The sequence below is a fragment of the Labrus bergylta genome, chromosome 24 (assembly GCF_963930695.1).
Source record: "Labrus bergylta chromosome 24, fLabBer1.1, whole genome shotgun sequence".
Lineage (NCBI taxonomy): Eukaryota > Metazoa > Chordata > Actinopteri > Labriformes > Labridae > Labrus > Labrus bergylta.
The window spans coordinates 10849879-10872103 of NC_089218.1; the positions used below are offsets into that span (position 1 = coordinate 10849879).

Consider the following 22225-nt stretch of genomic DNA (forward strand, 5'->3'; position numbering starts at 1 on the left):
TCGTTCAGTGTCAGAGGTCCTTTTCCACACTGGCAATAGTGTCTCTCTTTGCTTTTTAATTCGCTATTCATGTATGTTATGAATATCCCCGTGCCGTGCATAATGTAATTAAGTATGGCCAATGCAGTGTGGGCAGCTGTCCCAGAGCTGTTCACTAACTCAGAATATAAAACCTTATGAACTGCCATTGCTTGGCTTTTACCTTCATTCAGCTCTGGTGGTTGCGCCAAAAACATTTGGAGCTGCTGCAGTCGTCTTGAGTTGACATACATTACATCTAAAAGACTTTTTAAGGCCTTAAGCTTGATTTTCTGTTTGTTTCCTGTGAATGTTACCGATGAATTAATTAATTTGCGTTTCTGTGCACATTCAAGACAGTTTGCTTCAACAGTTTGAGTAAAGTAATGTTCATATTTTTTAGTACAAGCCCACACAAAGTTCAACAGGAACTGGCAGACTGCCTGGTTCGGAGAGACAGAGATCAACATTTTTTGCTGGTGAAATGTCTCTTCTTGCTCAAGAAAGAGACAATGGGTAAAACATTTCAAAACAAAGCTAAAGTTCAGAAGGAAAATATCAGCGTCTGTCCAAAGAAAACTAAAGTTGAGACGTGTTAAAAATGCTTGCAAGGACAGAAAAAAAGAAAGGTGTGGACATAGAGTATGTGGTCGTGCGTCTCTGCCCCGTGTTTGTCTTGTAACTCACTTACCCATGCTGTGTTTGACAGGGCTTTTCATAAATGTTTTGGATGACACATTTGCACGTTATTCCCATCATAAAGGGACTTCTAAGGCCCTCTCAGACTTGGTAACTGTTCAGCTTTGGGCTCTGGCCGCTACCCGGTCCAAATGATTGTCTAACTGAGAAAGCAGAGAGAGTGTCACAGTGTAACAACTTAAAGAATCCCAAAAGGAAACAGCTGCATGAGCAGGCCAAAGCGTTTGTGTGTGTGTGTTGGTGTGTGTGTGTGTTGGTGTGTGTGTGTGTGTGTGTGTGTGTTGGTGTGCTGTATTCAGGCCTCCATGCATGTACTTTCCAGCATGTGTTTTCCCAGAGTGTCCCAAAGCTCCTGTGTGATCATGTATTCTTGTATTACTGGACCACATGTTCTTGAACGGTTGATAAATCAGAAAGACGCTTCCACACTTTTCACAGATTGTGCTTCTTCTCTGTGGTCCAGATTTTGGGGTAAAAACAGTCACAAGTGTTCAGGGTTGGTGTTGACAGAGTAAATCTTTTTCCCATCCTCGCAGGTGTAGTGATAGAAATGTGCGCGCCTGTGTCTTTTCCAATCTTTTCAGCTGTTGTTCTCTGGTTCCAAACAGGGCTCAGGAGAGATTTGGTGGGGGCGGGGGGGAGCGGGGGGGGGGGGAGCGGGGAGTTGAGGAGAAAAAGCATGGCCGAATGTAATTTCTTGCCATCCTGACAGCGCTACAGAATAAAGTGGCGCTCTCTTCCCGGGTGATTGGAGGGAATTGCTTCTCGGGGTGACAAATGATTAGCTGTTATCTTGGACAGGATTTGATTCCCACAAGCGGATGGCGAGTCAGCCTGCCGACCGGCCAGCCAGCCAGCCAGCCAGCCACCCGGCCGACTGAGACTGACGGCGCTGAGTCAGGTAACTCCATGGGAGGATACAAGGGCGTATTCACAGGAAATTAAGTCGCCAGCCGCGGTTTACCACCTCCTTCCTCCTCCTCCTCCTTGGTGTCCCTATGAGGCACCCACCAGGACAAAGCCTAATCCGCTCTGTCAGGGGCAGATTACGACTTTGTTTAATTGGAGATGGGCTTCGCTGACAATCGGGGGCCTGTTGTTGCGCAGTGGTGCAGGTGTTTTGTTGATGCTTTTCTTCATTATGAAGCATCCACCAATATATCAGCAGCTTTTCTGAGGATTGGCCCCAGCACAGACTCTTGTTAAGGTAAATTGAAACCCTGTATTTAAGGGGAACACTATTTTATGGCATTTATTGCCAATATATCCATTAAAGCCCAAGTGGAATGATTTTGCCAAATGAAGCTAGAAGTTTCCATTAAAAGCCTTAGAAATGATCCTCATATTTATGGGGAGCCAGCTGTGGCACCTCACACTCACTAAAAGGATCAGGTAAATTCTAAACCCTTCTGTCAAAAGGGTTCAATTTCTCTTTACAAGAAGAGCAGAGTGCACACCGAGCAGACGAATAAAAAGGCCATGTCTTGTTCCCTTGCAAGCCCTAATGAAGAGGGTTGAGTCCTGTGTATCACACGAGGATTTTGACACATTAATCCCTGGGTAGACTTCAAGCCTTTGTCCGTCTAATGGCTCTTTGGCACCTTGGATTCCTGTTGGAAGCCAATTTGTAGCACTGACATTGAGGCGGGTGAAGCAGCTCAGCAGCGGCCACATTTGGAGAGACGAGTCAAGGTGTTAAAGCCTGATTGGTTCCTCTCTGCGGTGCAACGGGTGACTGGTTGTCACCGTATGAACACATGCTCCTCAAATGGGAAACCGTGTCGACATCGGCCCCCTTTTGCACCTTACCGAGCCCTGTGCGGATAAGAGACTTTGAGAGTCACATTAGAGGAAGGCTTGAGAGGAGGGAGAAAAATGTCTGAGCTGAAATATCCCTCTGTCGCAAGAGTAAATAAGTTCTCCCCATGCCAGTGAAACCCCATGGGATCAATTAGCTGCCCATTACCATAGATACAGAGTTTCTTACGCAACAGCTTGCTTCAAAATATGAGTGGAAGAAAGGAGGGAGGGAGGAAAGAAGAGAAGGGGCGAATGTTTAAGGATCTTGTCAAACTTCACCTCTGGCTTGAACAAGCGTTGCGGGAGGCTCTGGCATGTCGTCCGGGTCACGAAAACAACATGAAAACGTCTCTGTCAGCCGCTCTGTTTTCATTACCTGAAACAACAAACAGCAGAGAAAAAAGAGGAGACGAGGAAGGAAAGAGTGAGTGCTCCCTGGGACGCCATTTACTTCCTGTGCAGATGAGAAGATAGGTGAAAACGGAGCACTTGGCTCCTGAGATTGACTCAAGATTTTCTCTTCTCTTCGTCACTGTGATTCTGTTACATATTTGGCCTTTAGAGGTAGTTGTTCTGCATTGGAGCTCAAAGCCAACTCTGCTGGGGTGAAAGGTTCAAGTCCCCATGCGCTGGTCTCTTACATTGGCAGGCTAGTAGTCCGACTCCCAATGGAATCACCCTCGCTAAAAATGTATGCAGCGAGACCGCTTTGGATAAAAATGTCCACCAACTGGCTCGAGCTATGTTAACTACACTTGAGGGAATTGTCCCGCAATAACAACCACCCACCAGAGGTTCTGTCTCCTCTCCTACCACAGGGACGAGGCCATTGTTTGTCCTGAGGTTGATGATATTTTAACCAAGGTGATGATAGCCTCGCTTGTTTTCCTCCGAGGGGGCGTCCACCACCCCCCCCCCCCCCCCCCCCCCCCCCCCCCCCCTCCCCGTCTCCCATCGTGGGAGCTCGACATTTTCAACTTCTTCTTTGTGATTTATGACCTCTCCATCAGATACATCCCGCGGGTCCTCCCCCTGGCGCTCACACCGCCCTGCCACAGCAACTCCTGACTAAAATGGATTAGGTGCAGTTATCCGCAAATGGATCCTGGAATACCTCTGTCCTGTAAAGCTCAGACCGGTTTGATTGCTGAGGTGGAGTTGGCCTGAGTGCCTCTCTCTGATCTGTGAGCGTCTCCGTTTGCCTGCCGTAATTACCTGTTTTGAATGACTTAATAGCCATAGGAAACCCGCTTGACGTGGATAAAAGGGACAGTATCTTGCGTTCAAAGCGATGAGAGGGTTTTAAACTGCACTGGGATGTGTGCATATGTGTGTGGGAGGGGGAGACTTTCCTTTATGCACTCTCGAATGGGAAGAAAAAAAAAGTTTCCTTATCAGGTATGTACTTAAAAGGATCCCACTGCTGGAAGCGCACTGTCTTGGGGGAAAGCAGAGCGAAAGATGAAAGGCTTTTGTTAAAAGTGACGCTTGGCCCAGGTTTCCTGTGCCTTGCCTAGACTCCCCTGTCCCTCCCCGCCTGAGTGCTCGCCTCTCTTCCTCCCACTTCTGCCTCCTCCGCCTCGCAGAGCTGTCTTTGAGGGGGGGAAAAGTAAACCCTTCTTGCCGCCTGCCGGTGTTAGATTAAATACCGAGATGGCGACAGGAAAAAGGCAGGGAGGAAAAACAAAAAAAAAAAGAGTGCCTGCCTGCCTGCCTGCCTGCCTGCCTCGCTAGCTGGCTGGCTGGCTGGGCCGGGGTGAGGGATGTTGGAGGAGAGTTATCAGGTTGGCGACGGAAACTGCCAGTTAGTCAGCAAGACTCCCAATCTGGTGTAGTCCAAACATGCCGCCCCGGGTTTTCGATGACACGGTAATCTGTCCCAGGGAGTTCAGGGTTGATCTAAAGAAGAAGGCTCATCTTTTTTCTCCCTTATCATACCGACATAGCAAACTGGAGGTGCCTAAGGCCACTAACACAATAACAAGAGAATAAAACGATCTTCTTCAGGGAGGCGGTATTGAGTGCATTTTTCATGGCTGAAGTATGTCCTGCATTGTGGGCTTTAATTCACTGCTACACCCAGCGTTAACAGCCTCATTGGACATCTTGCAGAACACATTTCCTTTCATTTACAATGTGCAAATCATTTGACCCTTGCACGGGAAAATAGCAATGATATGACTTCCGGGAGCTGTGAAAATTGAAGACCTGTGAAGCCGTTCGGGGGCTTCTCGAGCCGCTGAGACGAGGTTTCTGAGGGATGTGAAGGAAGTATCAAGAAACAATGAGTGTAAGACTCCACGTCTTGGCTTAATTCCCCTATCTCTCTCTTTCTCTCTCTGCCCTGCCTGCCTGACTAATCAGGACTGCTAAGAAAAATGGTAATAGCTTGCATGCAGTGACAGTGCCCTGGCAGGTTTGTAAGCACTCCACCAGGGAGGGGGAAAAAAAGCAGCCGGCGCTATGCATCCTAGAAATGAGACTCAATAAGCACAATAATGTGTTTAACTTGTAAACTAGTGTGGGTGACAGATTACGGGCGGTCCAGCAGTGTGGCAAAGAGCCGACGTCTCAGCCGTTCACCTTTTGCCTCTACATCTGTCCTGCTAATGGGCTCCACTTCCACTTCTCTGCCAGCGCGTTAGAAACCTAAAATCCTCAGGCGAAGCTCTCATTCCTCCCCTCATTCTATTTCCCAATTAGACGAGAGGGCATGATTAGTTTATTAGCAGTAGCAAAAGCTCCGGCGAATGTGTTTGCGGATTCTTAGCTGTTAATGAGCAAATTCAAACCCTATTGAACGGACGCGGGTGGGAGGGGGAGGTTATTCGCGTGCTCGCACGGCTAATAATAGCGTCCCAAAGACAAAAGATGGAGGAAATAGCATTATAGGAGGGGGGGGCAGAACAATGGAAGCCTACCGGCGCTCTTAATGGCATGCTCTTTCATTTTTTAAATTGTTTCCCTTTTGGAATTATGTATGCTCGCCATCCTCTCCTTCAGGGTTTGGCAAAGCGTGTACACACATACTCTTCTTCCTCAGCCAGCCTCGCTAACGCCGGGGAATAGACGCAGGTCTTGAAGCACAGGAGACAGGAGTTCCACCTGTGGGAAATGAACTCCAGCGCAACCCGCTCTTTGTTTTCCCTCAGCCTTGGCAGGCTTAACCACCTCCTTTACAAGCCAGGTAAATTGTTCATTAGGGCTGAGGTAAAAGGGGGGTGGGAGGTGCTGCGAGGAGGATTTCTTTTTTTTTTTTTCCTGAGAAGTGCGAAGAACAAACAAGTCAGAGCATTTGTTCAACGGTGTAATCTACACATCAATTATCCTGCCGAGCTAATTAGCACCTCGGCATACCCCAGGTACCTGAGCGCTCACACATGCTCGACTCTTTCAAGCCACTGATCAAAAAAAGGAGAGGATTGACAGAAACACGGGGAGGCAGAACCCAAGGGTAGGAGGGGGAAAAAGCCTTAGATCAAAATTTCCTTTTTACTTACAGTATGGAGACTACAGAGTGTGTGAGAGTGTGTGTGTGTGTGTTGCAGCCTTTCTCGTCATGCCAATGGAGGTGCTCAATTATGTAAGACACATATAACATACACACACATATACGATTGAGTATAAGCCATTGAAGATGATTGTAGGAAATGTAAATTTTCATCTAGAAGTCACCTTCCTTTTGACATCTATCTATAGGGTGTACTGTGTCGTCACGGTTACTCGCCACAGTGTGACAAATTACCACAAACGTGACACTCGCTCAGGTAATACTGTGTGAAAAAATACTCCAAAATACATTATGCATGAATAGTGCACACTTTGACCCTAATAATCACATTTCATGATGTCACGATTGGAGTTTGGCAGAGATGGCAGTTCTGCATGGTTGAAGGAAAACAAACTGTCAGGAAGGTGTTGTAGTGACGGAGACGGAGCTTCTAAGGACGCATAAATCAAATCAATTCAATATATTTAAGTCTTCACCTGCACAAATAGACGTGGCTGATGTCATGAACTTACCCAGTTAAGGTCTCAGCTCTCTTATTAAGGTGCAGCTCAGTATGTGAAAGAGCCCTAGGTATCCACACCCCCCCCCCCCCCCCCCCTGCTGCTTCCACCCTCAACTCCCACCATGTAATTAAAAGTGTAGTTTTTCGCCCTCCTGCGGCTAGATAAGAAAGACAGGTACAACATGAAAAAAAAAAAAAAAAAGCGAGAGAGGGAAAAGAGGGAAACAAAATGCCTCGGTCTGTTCCTGTTTACTCCCACCCACGTCATGTATAAGTCATGGGCTCTGGGGCCTCCGACTGCAGCGCTGCCTGTTTGTGCCGTTTACCGAGATCGAGAGAGAGGTTAAGTTGTGTCATCTCGCCGCTGTCTTACACCTGGCGTACCTTGCCGCTAGCGTTGTCTCACACACACACACACACAAACACACACTCAGATGTGGTGGTAAATAGGACGGTGTGCAGAATCTCACATGCTGCAGGCGATCACAATAAGGTGAAGAAAAATCTAACTCAGAGCTTCTTAAATCAACCCGGAAAGACATTTCTAAATGTTTGCATCCTTAAAGATTTACTTTATTATCATAGCTTACAGCACTCTAATGCACCAAATGAAGATCGGATTTTGAAACATCTTTACATTGACCAAATAAATCTAATAAAACGTAAACTTTAGACTAACACGTGTGCTTTTAAACTTAGTGCAGCCTTTGTTGATTTTCATATTCAACAATCCAGCATGAGGTATGGATTAAAAATGTATTTTTTTTCGTAACAAAAAAACCTGACATATGTCTGTTTGAGGACAAAGTTTCATCCAAACGTGCAGCATCAGTGAGGGCAGCTGGGATGTTTTGGGGGTGGATGGTGTGACGTTCTTGTTGAAACAGATTGAACTGAATACTCTTGTCAAATGCTTCCAGGAGATGGTTTTGGACACTCAGGTCGTTGCTGTGACGATAAGCTATGCCCCCTGTCTGTCCAGACTCTCTCTCTCTCTCGCCCCACCTCCTCCTCCTCTTCTACCCCTCCTCACCCTCCCCCCCCCCCCCCCCCCCCCCCCCCCCCTCTGGCTGGCTGGTAGCTAATTGGGAACTTGGTAACAGTGTCAGAGAGAGTCGCCTTTCTCCAGAGGGCTTTCCCATCTCTGCGAGGGCCCAGGCCACCTCTCCAGTGTGTGTGTGTGTGTGTCTGTGTGTGTGTGTAATACTGATTGGAGAGCCCAGTTTGCCGGTTGCCTGCTGGGGATGAGGTGCACACGCACACACATCGCGCACACACACACACCACTTCATGGTGCTTGTTTGATACCTTGTGGGGATGCTTTTCAGGTGACAAAGATCCTCTGTGTGTGTGTGTGTGTGTGTGTGTGTGTGTGTGTGTGTGTGTGTGTGTGTGTGTGTGTGTGTGTGTGTGTGTGTGTGTGTGTGTGTGTGTGTGTGTGTGTGTGTGTGTGTGTGTGTGTGTGTGTTGGTCGGGGTAACAGATGTGATTTTACACTCTCATTACCATGTGAATGAGGCCCCGGGCCCCCAGATTGGCTCGGACCAGAGAGGAAGAAGAGGTCTCCTCCTCACACCCCTTCTCCTCCCTCCTCCTCACCCTCCTGTGGCCCCTCACCTGGACCCCCCCCCTTCCCCTCCCCCACCCCCCCACCCCCACCACCCCTCCTGGTTCATCCTGTCTGATCTCTTCAGTCCATCTGAGGTCCCTGCTCGACTCCCCCCCCCCCACACACACACACACACACACAGACAGACACACACAGACACACACTCTGATCGACCTTTAAACAGCTGGTGACTGGCAGAGTTTTACGGCGAGAGGTCTCACTCCTCTTGTTTTTTTCCTTGTCATTGTCACTTTCAGTTTTTTTCTTTTTTCGAACTCTCCTGCTTTGCTTTTGAGGTCGGTGAGAATCGTTTGTTTTAGCTCTCAGGTGCTGTTTTTGCAGAGATAAACGTGGCCATGGCCTCCGTCGCCGTGGACAAGAATGCAAAACAACCTTGGCCAGATCAAACCGGTTTGTTTTCGCTGCTATCTGGCGGCCTCCTCGACAGTTTGGTGTCTGAGGAAAAAGGTGAAAGAGTCTTGGATAACCGCCTGTAGCCTCTCTGATGTCACAGCTTCAAGGTGCTTCACTGTGAAGAAAAGAGGATTTTAGCTTCATCATATGTTTTTCTGTGTGGGCATCCAGCCTCTAACCTTGGCTCGCTCACCTCAAATACCAAATGAAGATACTTTTTAATATAATCCTTCGTTCCCCAAATGAAATCTCCCACTCTGCATGAAAGATGATCTCCCAGCGCTGATTAATTCTTCTTCTTTATCCCAAAAAGATGCATAGCATTGGAGTAAAGACGCCTTCATTTGTTTCCTTTTCTTCTCCGTCCTCCCGGTGAAGGAAATCAGCATCAAAAGCTTCTGTTAGCCGGTAATTACAGCTCAGGTTCTGCTTAACTGTTATTAACAAAAAAGTACAGTAATCTGGCCTGGCAGTGCAATATGTTACCGTAGCTTTCTAATTAATCTTACAGGGAGCGTAATAAATTTACAATATCAGATTGGCGCAATACTGTATATAGATTTATTAAAGCTTTTAATCAGTTCTGGCAAAATTAATTTTGCAATGATTGCTTACATTTGAATTTGCATATACTTAGTGCAAGTAATTTATTTTTATAGATTCTTTTTTATTAAAACGAGGCACGTGGGGGCCGTCAGCAATGAAGAATTGCTGGATTTCTGCTCGTCTTGTGCTGCGAGGGAAAGAGTTCTTCTCATAGGTGTGATGCACAATCTCGCCAAAAAAGCCATCTTTCCACTTCACCACCCCACAGACATGTGTACACATGACTTCTGTGATCCTCCTTCTGCAGTAATCGCGACCAAATACTCAATGCTTGTAAGCCACCCTGACTTTTTAGACCATCTCTGTATCCAAAAGAATGATGCATATGGATCTAAATATGGAGGAAAGTTAAGTGATGAGTTGTTGCATACCTAACCAGGTTGCATTTGGAGTTTCTATCATTTTTAATGCAAGGAATTGAAGAAAAACGCCTGAAATGGACGTTAAAGTTGCAGTTTGCTGTCCTACCACAAGCAGAGAATCATTTTTAAAACCTTGTAGTACTACCTGTAATAAACATCTCATCATATTGATCGCATTGACGTATATAGAGCAATGAGTTGTAGCACTGTTGCCGTGTATTTTAGCAATTCACTTCAAAAACTGTAGAATCCAAATGAGATCTGGCATGTGTTAGGATTTGTCTCCAAGTGGATCTTTCTCTCTTTCCTCCTCCTCTTCATCTTCCTCTCTTGTAAATACTCACAATGACACAATCCTACAGAGAAAACACACACTGAGGAACACAGGAACACAGATGTACACTCCCACACACTCACACGTACACACACAAACACACACACACACACACGACACACACACACACACACACACACTCAGGAGCGGTGTAGCACTTCCAGGGCAGATAAGAGTGATTCATAAACAGATGAACCCAAAGCAGATGTGTTATCACGATGGTGCACAAAGTAGTGCGAGGCCACGCCGGCAAACACACAGACTCACACACACACACTTAAACACACACACACATATGAAGGCAGGTTCCAATATTAAGCAGACCTGATAACAAAAAGCTGTGACCAACATTCTGAGCCACCTCCTCCAAATCTAACCTGATACGAGTCCATGTCAGCAGATTCCACCACCCGTGTGTGTCCGTGTGTGTGTGTGTGTGATCGAGGTGTGTTTGTTTGTGTGTGTTTTCCTCCTTGTGTGAGCGCTTGTGTTTCTATTTATAAAAATGTTCCGCATGCCGCTTCGTCATGTGTGTTTGCGCGTCTATTTTTATGAACGCATGTTGCTGCTTTGCCCACATGTAGGTGTGTGTGTGTACATGTGTTTGTGTGTTTGTGTGTGTGTAGGCCGGGGCGTGGACTCATGGCATTGAGCCACGGTGTCCCTTTGAGACTGGGCAGGAGGAGGAGGAGGAGTGGAACTGAAGAGAGAGAGAGAAAGAGTCATGGCCGTACAGAAAGAGGAACGATTTAGATAACAGTCTCAGCTTTTGACGCACACACACACACACACACACACACACACACACACACACACACACACACACACACACACACACACACACACACACACACACTCACTTCTATCGGAAACACATTATTATTGGAGAGAGCTGACCACAGGAGAACCCTGGCAAGAAGCCCTGAGATAGGCTCTTCTTATATTTTCCTCCCTCCCCAGGGAAGAATTCATGAATTAAATCTTTCTATTAAAGGTAACCCGTCCCTCCTCCCTCAAGAATACAGAGCAGGGAAGAGAAATCCTTCATTTTAGAGCCTAAACTAGAGATTATTTTCATCACACATCAACCTCAGGATCATTCTTACTTTAATTAATCAACAGTTCAGTGGCAGAATAATAGTAATCATGAACAAAAACTGATTTATTAAACTGCAGGTTTAAAGCAAGTTTGAAAAAGGAAAGAAGCGTTAAAAATCTTATATTTGAGATCCTTTACGGTTTAAAAATGTGAAATCTTCACTCTAGCTTAAAACAAATGGTATAAATCATGCAATACGTCCATATAAGGGCAAAAGTTACGTCTAAAGAAAACTACAAAATCTCTAAATTAGCCTTAAAATTCAATTTAGAGCAAGAACAAAGCAGGACAATTGCATATTTTAGATGCTTTTAAATGCTCAAAAATCTATTTTCTTACTTTATTTTTGACATTTTAGCTCAAAAAAAGGCTAAACCATCAGTGAAACGTCTTGTTTGTGATTATCTGTCGATCAAATACTGACCAATTGTTGAATTATTGATTTGAAAATTTGTCCAATTTTGCAAAAAGATGCGTCGTGTAATTAGTCAACTCATCTAATAAAACCACCTGTGTCACCTTCAGCTTGTATTTTAAATATTTTGTGAATCCTCCGTGTTCATTCAGGCTTTTTTATTTATTTATGGCCTCATGTTGTTTGTATTTATGTCACTCAAAGTGAGTCTATGGATGTTTCTGGTGGTAGTATTCAGCTGCGTCATTAGCTGCTTTTTCTTCTCCGTATTAACGTACAGGTGCTCTCTTCACTGTCGTCACACATCTACACACACACATGCATGAGAGACACACACACACACACACACACACACATTCATTCAGCTGGGAGCTTAAAAGAGTCTTTATGGCGGAGGGGAAATTAGCGATGGTCTCTCTTATGTGGTGTGAGAAGCGACGACTCCAAAACTGGAAGCGGTTCACCCAGCAAACGTTTTCCTTTTTTTTTTCTCCTCCCTTCAGTGAGTGTGTGTGTGTGTGTGTGTGTGTGTGTGTGTGTGTGTGTGTGTGTGTGTGTGTGTGTGTGTGTGTGTGTGTGTGTGTGGTGTGTGTGTGTGTGTGTGTGTGGTGTGTGTGTGTGGTGTGTGTGTGTGTGTATTTGGTTAGTTACAGTAATTACGGCCCAATAACTGACAGCCAAAACCAGGCAGGAGAAAATAGAAGGGGGCTGTTTTTTTTTTTCTGTTTTTTTTTTCCTGAGCCGCGCAGTGCCTTGCTGCCGAACATCTGCTGAGAGATTTGCATATTAATTAACCCATATTACTCTAATTATTCTGGGAAATTATCAAATAAATTCAATTTTCTAATTTTAACCGTTTTCCCCCTTTTTTTCCTGTTGCTTGACGTGTGTCAGGGTAACGTCAAGAGGCAGAAAGGATGCTCACCTGAGCTGGAATAAAAAAAATATACATACTCTCTAACCTCCCCCCTCCTCCCCTCTGCATGCTCTCTTCCTCCCCCCTCTTCTCTGTTCTTCCTCTCTGAATCCTCCCCTCCCACTCCCCTGGCCTGGGAGTCCTGAGGGCAGCCAGGGAAGCTTTTGTTGTGTCTTTTTTATTCTTCTTCTTTGGCTTGTGTGACGAGGAGGGGGAGGGGGGGGGGGTGGGTAGGGGAGGAGAGGAGGGGAAGGTTTTACTTCGAACATTTGTTGGAGGCAGGAACATGTGTGAACTGGGGGAGGAGGGGGAGGAGGAGGAGAGGAGGCACAGATGGTGAATCCATGCAGGACCCGGCAAAGGTGGGACCTCTGAGCTGTTGAGCAAACCTTGCAGCTTTCTCTCTCTCCCTCGCTCTCCCTTTCTCTCTCTCTCTCTCCCCCCCCCCCCGCTCTTCCATCTCCCTCCTCCCCTGCCTGTTGCTCCGGCCTCCTCTGCAAATAAATGGGACTTTAATTGAATTAGAGTCCGAGCTGCTGCGAGCCGCTCTTCTCGGACCAATCCAGCGGCGGTTTTAGGGATGAGTGGTGATTTTCTGCAACTTATAGAATCAAACAAAAAATCTAAAAAAAAAATTCCTCAGTCTGATATCAATATTATTTTCAAATTGCTACAACATTTTTTTAAGCTACTCCAGGCTTGAATTGAGAACATATAGCAATCAGAAGCCATGAATATCATCCAATGAGATTAAAGCAATCATTTAGATATATGGTGCTGGTTGCAGTAGCTTGAACTCCCGGCCTTAAAGCAGAAAATCGTGCAGAAAATCTCTTGATCCTTTCCTTATATTTCAGCAAAGTTTGGTCCTAAATGACGAAAACGCTGAAATGTTACAATTAAAATCTCAGCAGGAACATAATGTAGATGCCAGTTTTTATCTGTATTTAGTAGCTGTAGTGGAACATTTGAGGTGGTTGAAAAATGTTGCCTTCTTTATTCAGACTGAAGGACGAGTGACCTATGGGGTTCTGTTTTGAGTTTTTTACACCCTGAGAGAGGGATAAATCTGGACCTTTGGGGAGTTTTTCTGACCTTATAGGACGGGCTCTTTGGTGTCTCACCTCATTGATGCTCGCAGAGAGCTGATTTAATAAAACACTTAAAATCATCTAAACAGTGAAACAGCGACGACTCATATCAGTCAAACACACACTCAGTCTCTTCACTTGTCAGAGACACCCCTCCCCCTGCCTGTACACACACACACACTCACACTCACAGCACCCAGACACACTCACTCACTCTCCCAGGTTGCGTTTACACTTCACTGAGTTTTCACCATTCATCGTCTCTCCCAAGTCCCCTACCTCCCCCTTCCTGGCCCTCACCCCTCTCTCTCTCTCTCTTTTCAGGGCTTTTGTTTGCCCTCTGCCACCGTCCTTTCACCGACTTGGCCCTGATTTGGCCCTTGTGCTCGATGGCACCATTATACCGAGACAAGATAGCACAAAATATCCAAACATGTCGGCTCTTCTTTTGTCCGCCGTGACTTCAGTCCTCCTCCTCCGGACGCCACGGCTGCGTCCCGTTGGAAGAAAAATGATCTGTAGATGCGTAATTACAACATACAGTTAATAAAAGTTTATAAATGACTGACCTTAGTTTAACTTTGAAGCTTTAAAATGATCTGTTTTTTTATAAAGTGGATCGGATTATTTGAAGGAAAAATCAAAACTATGTCAAGAAAAACGACATGTGCATTCAGTTTAACAAACCAAAAAACACCCAGAAAGCATCAGAACTCTTTAGAAATATGCAAATAAAAAAGTTCTGGTTGTAAAAATTAAAAATTAAATTTTAAAAGGCAACTTCAAGAACAAATGTCGATAAAGAAGAAGATTCAATGTGGAAACACGGTGATAAAAAGCATCAAGACTCCTTAAGGGTAAAAATAAGAAGACCGAGCGCCTCATTGTACCGGGAGACGTAGAATAGATGAAGACAAAACATATTTATACTAAAAAATAAGATGTTACAAACAAGAAAAACAAACCAAAAACTATTCAGCACACAGTTATAATTATAAAATATGAAAAAATGAAGAGTTTAAATGTAGGAAATATGTCTAAGATAAAGTTTAAAAAAGGTCAGGACTCTTGTAACTAATGTAAAAAAATGGATGCTTTACTACACAAAAAAAAACATATAAAAAAAGGAGAATTAAAGAAAGACAGTATGTTTAAAAATGGAAGAAGGAAGGGACCAAATCTGTCAGGACTCTTTCATTTGAATATATATTTTTAGGGGAAAAGGGTAATTAATGTAAGAAACAAAGACTTTGAGGCATCAGGCCTCCTGTGAAACACGTCGAAGAAGAAGTTAAAGAGGTGAAAAAGGAGATGCAGAAGAGTGGTCCTCCTGTAGGTGTGAGCTCTCCATCACAGTGTTGAGACTCACCCGGGGAAGAGCTTAAACTGCTGCAGACAGGAACAATGGCAGACAAAAGGTCAGGATGAGAATCCGCTACCGCTGGCCGTAGCCACAAGGCAGCGACCTCGCTTCCACGTTAATGCCCTCCCACACACACACACACACACACACACACACACTGACTAACACTGCACTCCTGCTTCGCCGTCTCCCTCGCAGCCATCCAGGTGATCCGCCTGGCTCACATTCATGAGACAGGGAGCGAGCGTGAGCAGTTATCGTCCAATAGGGAGAATGTCCTGGCTCATTATCGGCGTAGGAGGCCGAGCGTGTCACCTGGAGCTAAGCCTCGACACTCGACTAAAAAAAAAAAAAAAAAAGTCAGCCGGGGTTAGAGTGAGACCACGAATGTGGGTGTTAGTCATTCTCCCTGCAGCGATCACCTCCACCGCTGGCCTGCCGAACAGAAAGAGCTCTCTTCTCTTCCTCTCTCTCTCTCGCTCTCTCCTTCTCTCTCTCTCTGGCTCCGAGACCCGAGCAGGAAGGGCTTTTAGTGCAGCCTCCTCCGGGGCACTGGACGACTACTCAGGGAGCGTTAAATAAATGTGATTATACTTGTTAGCATTGTGAAATGGTTTTCCTCGGCAGAGTGCAGGTGTAGCATCGAGGAACGTGTGATTCAAGACGGCAGAGGGGAAGAAAAGTTCCCCCGTTCTGTCGATGTGAGACTTCTGGCTCCGATCAATGGACAGAAAACTTCTTTAAAGTCCTCATTATCTCCCCCTCTGGCTGCAAATCACTGAACATCCACAGGATTGTTGTTGCATTTCTGAATATATGGCTTGACATTAAAGGTAAAATAAGGTTGCAACTTTGAGAAAAAGTTTCTCATTTTCGACTCCTGGCTCCGGTCAGTTTATTTTCTTGGACAGAAAACGTCCAGAGCTCGTCTTCACCTTGTCCACTGGCTGCTGATATTCCCCTTTTCTCTCAAATTAGACACGCCCCTGACCCTCCTGGCTCATATCAGCTCAGGTATAGGACTTCTCTACCTTCCCCTCTCGCTTCTTCTAGTCAAACTTTTAGCAAACATTCATCAACAAGCTCATTCTCCAACATTTTTATTTCAAGGCACGCACGCCCAACTTGAAAATAAATTCCATGCATTCAAACCGTACATATAAAGTTTTGTTGAGCAGCATCAAAAGCACCTAGGAGGCTGCGTGTTCCTCAGAGTGACTTTGCTGCGTCTTTGAATGCAGCATGTGGTCAGACAACTGTTGACAAAGGGCGAGCACCGGGGTGACATATCTCTGGGGTTGATTATGACTGCGACTTTTAAAAGGACTTTTTGATCACTGCAGCCATTTGTTCACTGTCAAACGTGACGCCTTGGAAATATAATCGTTTTAGATTTGGAGTTTGTTTCCCGGCACTAAAAGAATCCTCAGTATCTGCAGAATACGACTGTCACAGCTGAAGTATTGCCTGAGCCATTGTTTTCCCCCCCCCCACCCTCTCTCCTTTATTTATCTTCATCAAAGAAATGATTAGATTTTAATAAGACTTGCTCTCTCTGGCTGTCACCGCTGACGCTTCTAGCCATCCTAATCAATATACAATATTCCCCTCCACCCTCTATTTTTGCCTGAGTGACAGAATAATGCCAGGCCTGTGAAAGGGTTATGTCAGATAGTTTAAAACCCCACATTAGACAAGAACTGCACTCTTACATGTTGTCATTTTAATTATCTGAACAAGTTGAGTCAAAAGAGGCTCCTTTTATTTACCTTAAACGGCGGGAAAAGTGAAAGAAAAGACGGCAAACAGGTAGAGGGAGAGTTGGTGGAACGCCGGGCGTAATTGCTTTTGTCGTGGATGACACTTAAGGTAAGAAAAGGAGTGTCGAGGAGAGGGGTTTGAGGAGTAAACATTATCTTTTCTTTGTCTTCCTCTCTCCTCAACAACACAAAAGGCTGATTAAGAGTGAGCTTGGAAGAAGGGGGGGGGGCGAAATAGCTGCCTGGAAAATATTAGTAGGTTAGAATTACTTTGTTGCGTGACACAATACCAATAGATGCTTCATGCTCGGAGAGGAGAGGCACTTGTCAGCGGTGGCACTTAAACAATGGCGGCTTTCTTGACGCTAATGCCAAGCGTTTGTTCTTGACGAGCACCCCACTGTCATTTTGCCTTCTTGGAGGTATACGTTGAATGCGGAGGGAGACAGCTGATTGCCTCTACTGTAGCTTTCAGAGACAACTTCAACGCCCCCGTGCTCGAAAATTTGTTCTGAAACTTGGGAACAAGACGTCAGGAAACGGTGACAAAAAAAAAAAAAAAAAAAAATGTGAGCCTCACTTTCTCTTCCTCAAGGATTTTTCTCTCAATCATGGGCTGAAAGTTTGTCGCAGTCGGACACAATGGCGCATTCCCTACGTGGGAGTCAGAACGGTGTGCGTTGCCGTGCATTGGAAGTGTTGCCAAACAAAAAGAAGCTCCCTCGCTCCTTTTATTGGGGAAGAATGGGCCCTTTAAAACCTGTCCAGCCTTAGATAATTTCATTCAGCCGGCCCCTGCTCCGCCGTCATTGAATCTGCATCCAGAGATCAGGTTCACAGCGACGGGTTGATAGCTTCCCAAGCCTCTTGGCCTTTTGTTCTTGGCTGCCTCCCCCTCCTCTGGAAGTTGGGGGACACAGAGCTGATGGGACATGGCTGAGAAAAGTTCAGAACCTCAGGGGCGACGAGGCACGGAGAGGTGAATACCAAAATGATTGTTTTGTTGATTCAAAGGGACGTCTGCTTGAGAGACGTTTGACCAACGTTGAAATGATTTCAGGGGAAGAGAGAAGGCTTTAATATGAATCCTTTAAAAAATGTACTCAGGTAGATGGAGAGCTTGTTTCAAAGGGTTGTCTTGCTCTCTTAAGTGACTCTAGATGTTGAATTATCCAGGTGAAACTGATGAAGAAACCTTTGAAATAAAGGCACAAAACCAACCAAGGTATATGTGGACCACCCAGGAATTCCTAACGTCTCTCTCAAGCCTCGCTTGCCTTTTTTGTCATCTCCAAGGAGCATTACTGAGTCTGAACTTGCCTAAACCCTTGTGATCACACCTCTTGAAAAGGTTTTGTTTCCTCCGTCGATTGGTATTCGAGGCAGGTCAGCGCACTCCCACCCTCCCCCCCCCCCCCCCCCCCTTCAGCCTGCCTGCCACCCGCCTCCTCCCCCTCCCACGTCTCAAAGCCCTGTTTTCATTTTAATTTGCACCTGTTGTGCAGTTGTTCGCTGAAGGCAAGTGCAGACCAGTCAATCGTACGGAGACGTGTTAGGAGGAGATGTGGGGAGGCTTATCTTTTGATATGTATAATGTCCTCCCAAATGTCATGCATGGACTTCATCTGTTTGGCACTCTTCATTCTGGGAAAGTTCAAGCGGCAGGGACCCTTACCGGCCCATAAAATGCCAAAATGAAGCTTGTTGATTCCTTACAGGGTCCCCATGTGAGGCATGTTGTGCTATTTATGTGTCAATCTGTAAAGACTTATGAGCTAGCAGCAGATTTTATTTAGTCTCAGAAACATAAATTCAACTTAAGCACATAAAAAAAAAAACAGCCTCCACCTCTTCCCTATAGCGGCTCAAACTGCGGGGCCCTCCCATGATTGGCTCCCACAGCAGAACATTCTTGCACAAGCTGCCAGTGAGGTGTGTCTCCGTGTGATGCCATGCTTCTGGCTTCGTCTCGCGCCCCATCTGCACTCCACCAATATGTGGTATGATGTCCCTTTCTGCCACCATGTACCAAACATGCGACGAGAACCTGCCTAATCTGCACGCCAGCCACCTTTGATTGAGTTCACAGCCCCTTATTTACAGGCCGTCTATTTTAAGTCAAGCAGGCATATGTCTGGGACCTGAGTGCTGTGGAGACGGGCGGGCCCCGCTGATGCTGCCTTGGAGTTTTGAGTGTGTGTCAGAGTGTGTGTGTGTGTGTGTGTGTGTGTGTGTGTGTGTGTGTGTGTGTGTGAGAGAGTGTGTTACCTCTCTGAATGTGTGCTTCCATCGTCCTAAGGCTCTGTCATGTGTTTGGAAACATTTATATTTATGTTCTTGGTTCACTGGCAATGCAAATGGGAAGACATCCGAGGGGTGATGAATAATCTAAATGACTATAGGTTAAGCCTTTTGTATGCATGGCAATGACATTTGTAATATTGTATGTGCTATGCGGAGCATCTCAAACGTGACGGGTATGCTCCCGAGCAGAGCCGTCCTGAAAGGTGCAGCTCGTTGGTATCCCAGGCATGTGTGCAGGACTGAAAATTAGTGGCTATTTTGGCTCGCATCTCCTCGACAGCTGTCTGCCCACCGCTGCGGTGCAGTCACAGATTCCAGTCGCGGATGCTGTAATTGGGGTGTAACCCACAAAAAAAAGAGAAAGAAACGCCTACGCCTTGGAGCGAGCAGTGATGTGGGGTGACCTTTTTAATCTGGGAACAGACCTCAATTTCCAAAAAATCCCTTTTCAGATTCATCTTTATTTTATGTTTCATCACTAAGCTGACACTCAAAGAAGCACACGCCTACATTTCTCCATCAATAACACAACGAGCTGCCAGTAATGCTGGCATGACCACAACATGGGAAACAAGGAAAGAATGAGCTCCGGTTAGACATTATTAGGACAATCAAGGGTAGAAGATTTATTTTATTGATCTAAGCTGAATCAATGGTTGATTATGAAGACCATTCCGTCACTAAAACAGCTGAAAAGCCGACTCCACCCCATTCCTCCGTCACATATAACACATGCACGGCATGGAATCCTCCTGTACTGACCGGACTTCTCCGTTTTCTTTTCTGTCACAGCTCTGAACTACGAGAATGTGGTGGAGACAGGCTCAGAGACAGAGGAGGAGGACAAGCTGCCAGTGTCCGAGGAAGACCCCCTGATCAACGGCACGGGAAGCCCCGCCAGCCTCACCAACCCGGAGGCCTCGCCACGCGCCGAGAGCCACGGCCTGCTGACCAAGGAGGAGGAGGACGACGAGATGCGGGACAGCGGCGTGGAGCACATCTGGCCCGACAACGACATGCTGAGTGCCTCGGTCGACGGTACTGGTGAGTGTCTCATTGGTTAATGGTGACCTGCGTGGGCGGGGTTAAAGGAGCGTCGACATTATTCTGTATAAAAAGCACGTAGACGCACTCCTAGAAGCAAAAAGCTCAAAATATGGAGTGCAAATGAAGTTAAGGTGTCATTTTTTTTTCACATTTCATACAAATCTGTGTGAAGAAAACCCTGAAAAACAGATTTTTAATCAGTTTTCCCCAGATGTGTGGGCTTCAGGTGAGCTGTCAATCAAAAACAACAACCCCTAAGCTGACTTTTCGGATACTTTATAGCAAATGTGTGCACATCCTGCCTCTCGTGGCGTCGCCTTACACCATAAGCCCCACCCATCTGGTGCCCGAGCAGACTTAAACAAACGCCGCCGAGCGTTTTGCAAACAGTGCTTGAGCCGGGTCTGACGGTGGAGCCCCGGCGCTGCTCCCCCGGCAGACAGACGCGATAAACAGTTTCTTTGTGAGCGACAGAGACCATTTGGTTCACGCTTAGAGAAAAGTCCCGCTCTGAGCCAAACAACGGAAAATATTTACAGTAATGTATAACCTCGCAAAACAAGCCGGGGAGCTGCAGAAAATGAAAAAGGGAGGCGAGGCTGTCTCCAGATTCTGCAGGAGATGATACTTTCACTCGACGTGTAGCCGTGTTTATGATATTTCAAAAAGCTCCAGCAGCGCCTGATGCCATGTTATACCTCCCCCCTAACAAGCTGCTTAATCCCAAGCAGGTGACGCCTCCCCAAACTTGACTGGCTGATCGCTCTTTTTGTGGAGCGACTCGGATTGCAGGGGCCTCAGTCACGGATGCTTGAAAGATAAATACTTTTAATTAGGGGGCAGGGGTATAATCATTAAAGGAAGCCAGACTGCTGCAAAAAAGTCATTAACAATCTTAAATGAAATTTTTATTTTTATGATAGCCATTTACATGTATAATAAGAGTCAATGATTCTTGGAAGCATGTGACGGGAACAGAGTACGGCGAGAAGTCATGTAAGACAGCCAATTTAAATGAGCCGGGCTTCGCTATTCATTTCTGCTAATGAACTAGCTGTGCACGCCGCCGAAAAACGGGGGAACATTCAGCAGTCTTAAATTTTAATACGGGGGAAAATTGCACATTTATTAGGGGGTGGAAAAAAAAACTTGGTGGGTATCAACATTTGCCTAAATAACAGCTCGTATCGCCTCGTGAAGGGGGGAGAGAAAGAAAAGAGGGTTCGGTAAATAAATCAAGATAAAGGATAAACAAGCTGTCGTTGCATACGGTAATTGTTTATTTGATAAAGACCTGCGGTGCCATAATGTCTGTAATTCAACTATGTTGCAATCCCCAGATAATACGCTTCTCGTGTGATAAAGCGGCTGACATATTTCGGAGAGCAAGTCAAGTTCATTAGAGCGTTTGGGAGTCTCTTTCCCAATCTTGCGGGTGCTGTGTTTCCCAGCCTGTTTTTTTTTTTTCTTCCTCTCGGTGCCTAAGTGTCTGCAGTGATACCTCAGCACATAACTTAGGCCTGAGATAAGTGAGCCCCCCTCCTCCTGTTCCTCCCCCCTCCTGCTTACTCGGACTGATTTGGTCGTCACTCCCTTATCAAGAGTTTGAACACGTTTTGGAAGTGTGAGCGATTATTTAGCAGTAAAAGCTCATAAAAGTGAGGACGTATGTCGCCTAGAATCAGAAACAGACACTCCCAGGAGGCATTTGAAGTACTCGTGATGCTTTAAATTTGTTTTCTTCGATGGTTTCTGAGACTTTATGTTTGAATAAAAGTTTATCAGCGAGCGTCTTCTGATTCCCGGGCACAATCAGAGTCTTGTGTCTGGTGTTGTCCTTGACATTCCTTCATCCCACATCGAGGCTGGACGCGATGTGCTGGAAAGCATGACATCATTATCACTGACAGACATTTTCAAATAAATCACCTGCGTTCTCCCTTCGCCCTTTTAAAACTCTTCTCGAGGGCGTCAGAAGGAAAAACTTTCCCTTTTTGATTCTGTGTTTGCAGGATTGATCTCACAGACACATGATAGGACTCTTAAATTCTCTCTTTGAGGACACTCTCTGCCACATTTTGGCTGCTTTGGAGAAAACAGTGGTTCTTGTTTTCTTCACACATTTATCAAGTTTTGGAGTTGCTCGTTCAAACACCTCCTGCATCCAGGAGTTTTCCGTGTTTTTCAGCAAGTGCAGATGTTTCCAACACGGCCAAGAATCAAATCCAGAGGAAAACAGTGATTTCTTTGGCTGCAGACGGCTCAAATTTGAAGACACTGAAAATATCGGATATTACATCAAAAGCTGCAAAAGGTTTAGCAGCAGAGATTCAGATTAAATGAGGCTAAATGTACAAAAAGGCAGGACTTTAAAG

The 22225-nt window shown here is 45.7% G+C and overlaps 1 protein-coding gene across 4 annotated transcripts in view; it reads left to right on the forward strand.

Annotated features, from left to right (window-relative positions):
- Window positions 1–22225, forward strand: part of zeb2b (zinc finger E-box binding homeobox 2b) — a 91558-nt gene that overhangs the window by 48244 nt on the left and 21089 nt on the right. For 2 of the 4 annotated variants that reach the window (XM_065952047.1, XM_065952048.1), the window contains exon 3: window positions 19593–19847. In XM_065952047.1, coding sequence (XP_065808119.1) covers window positions 19593–19847 — 255 coding nt within the window. The remainder of the gene's footprint in view (window positions 1–19592; window positions 19848–22225) is intronic. The other 2 variants (XM_020634176.3, XM_020634180.3) reach the window with 1 other exon arrangement.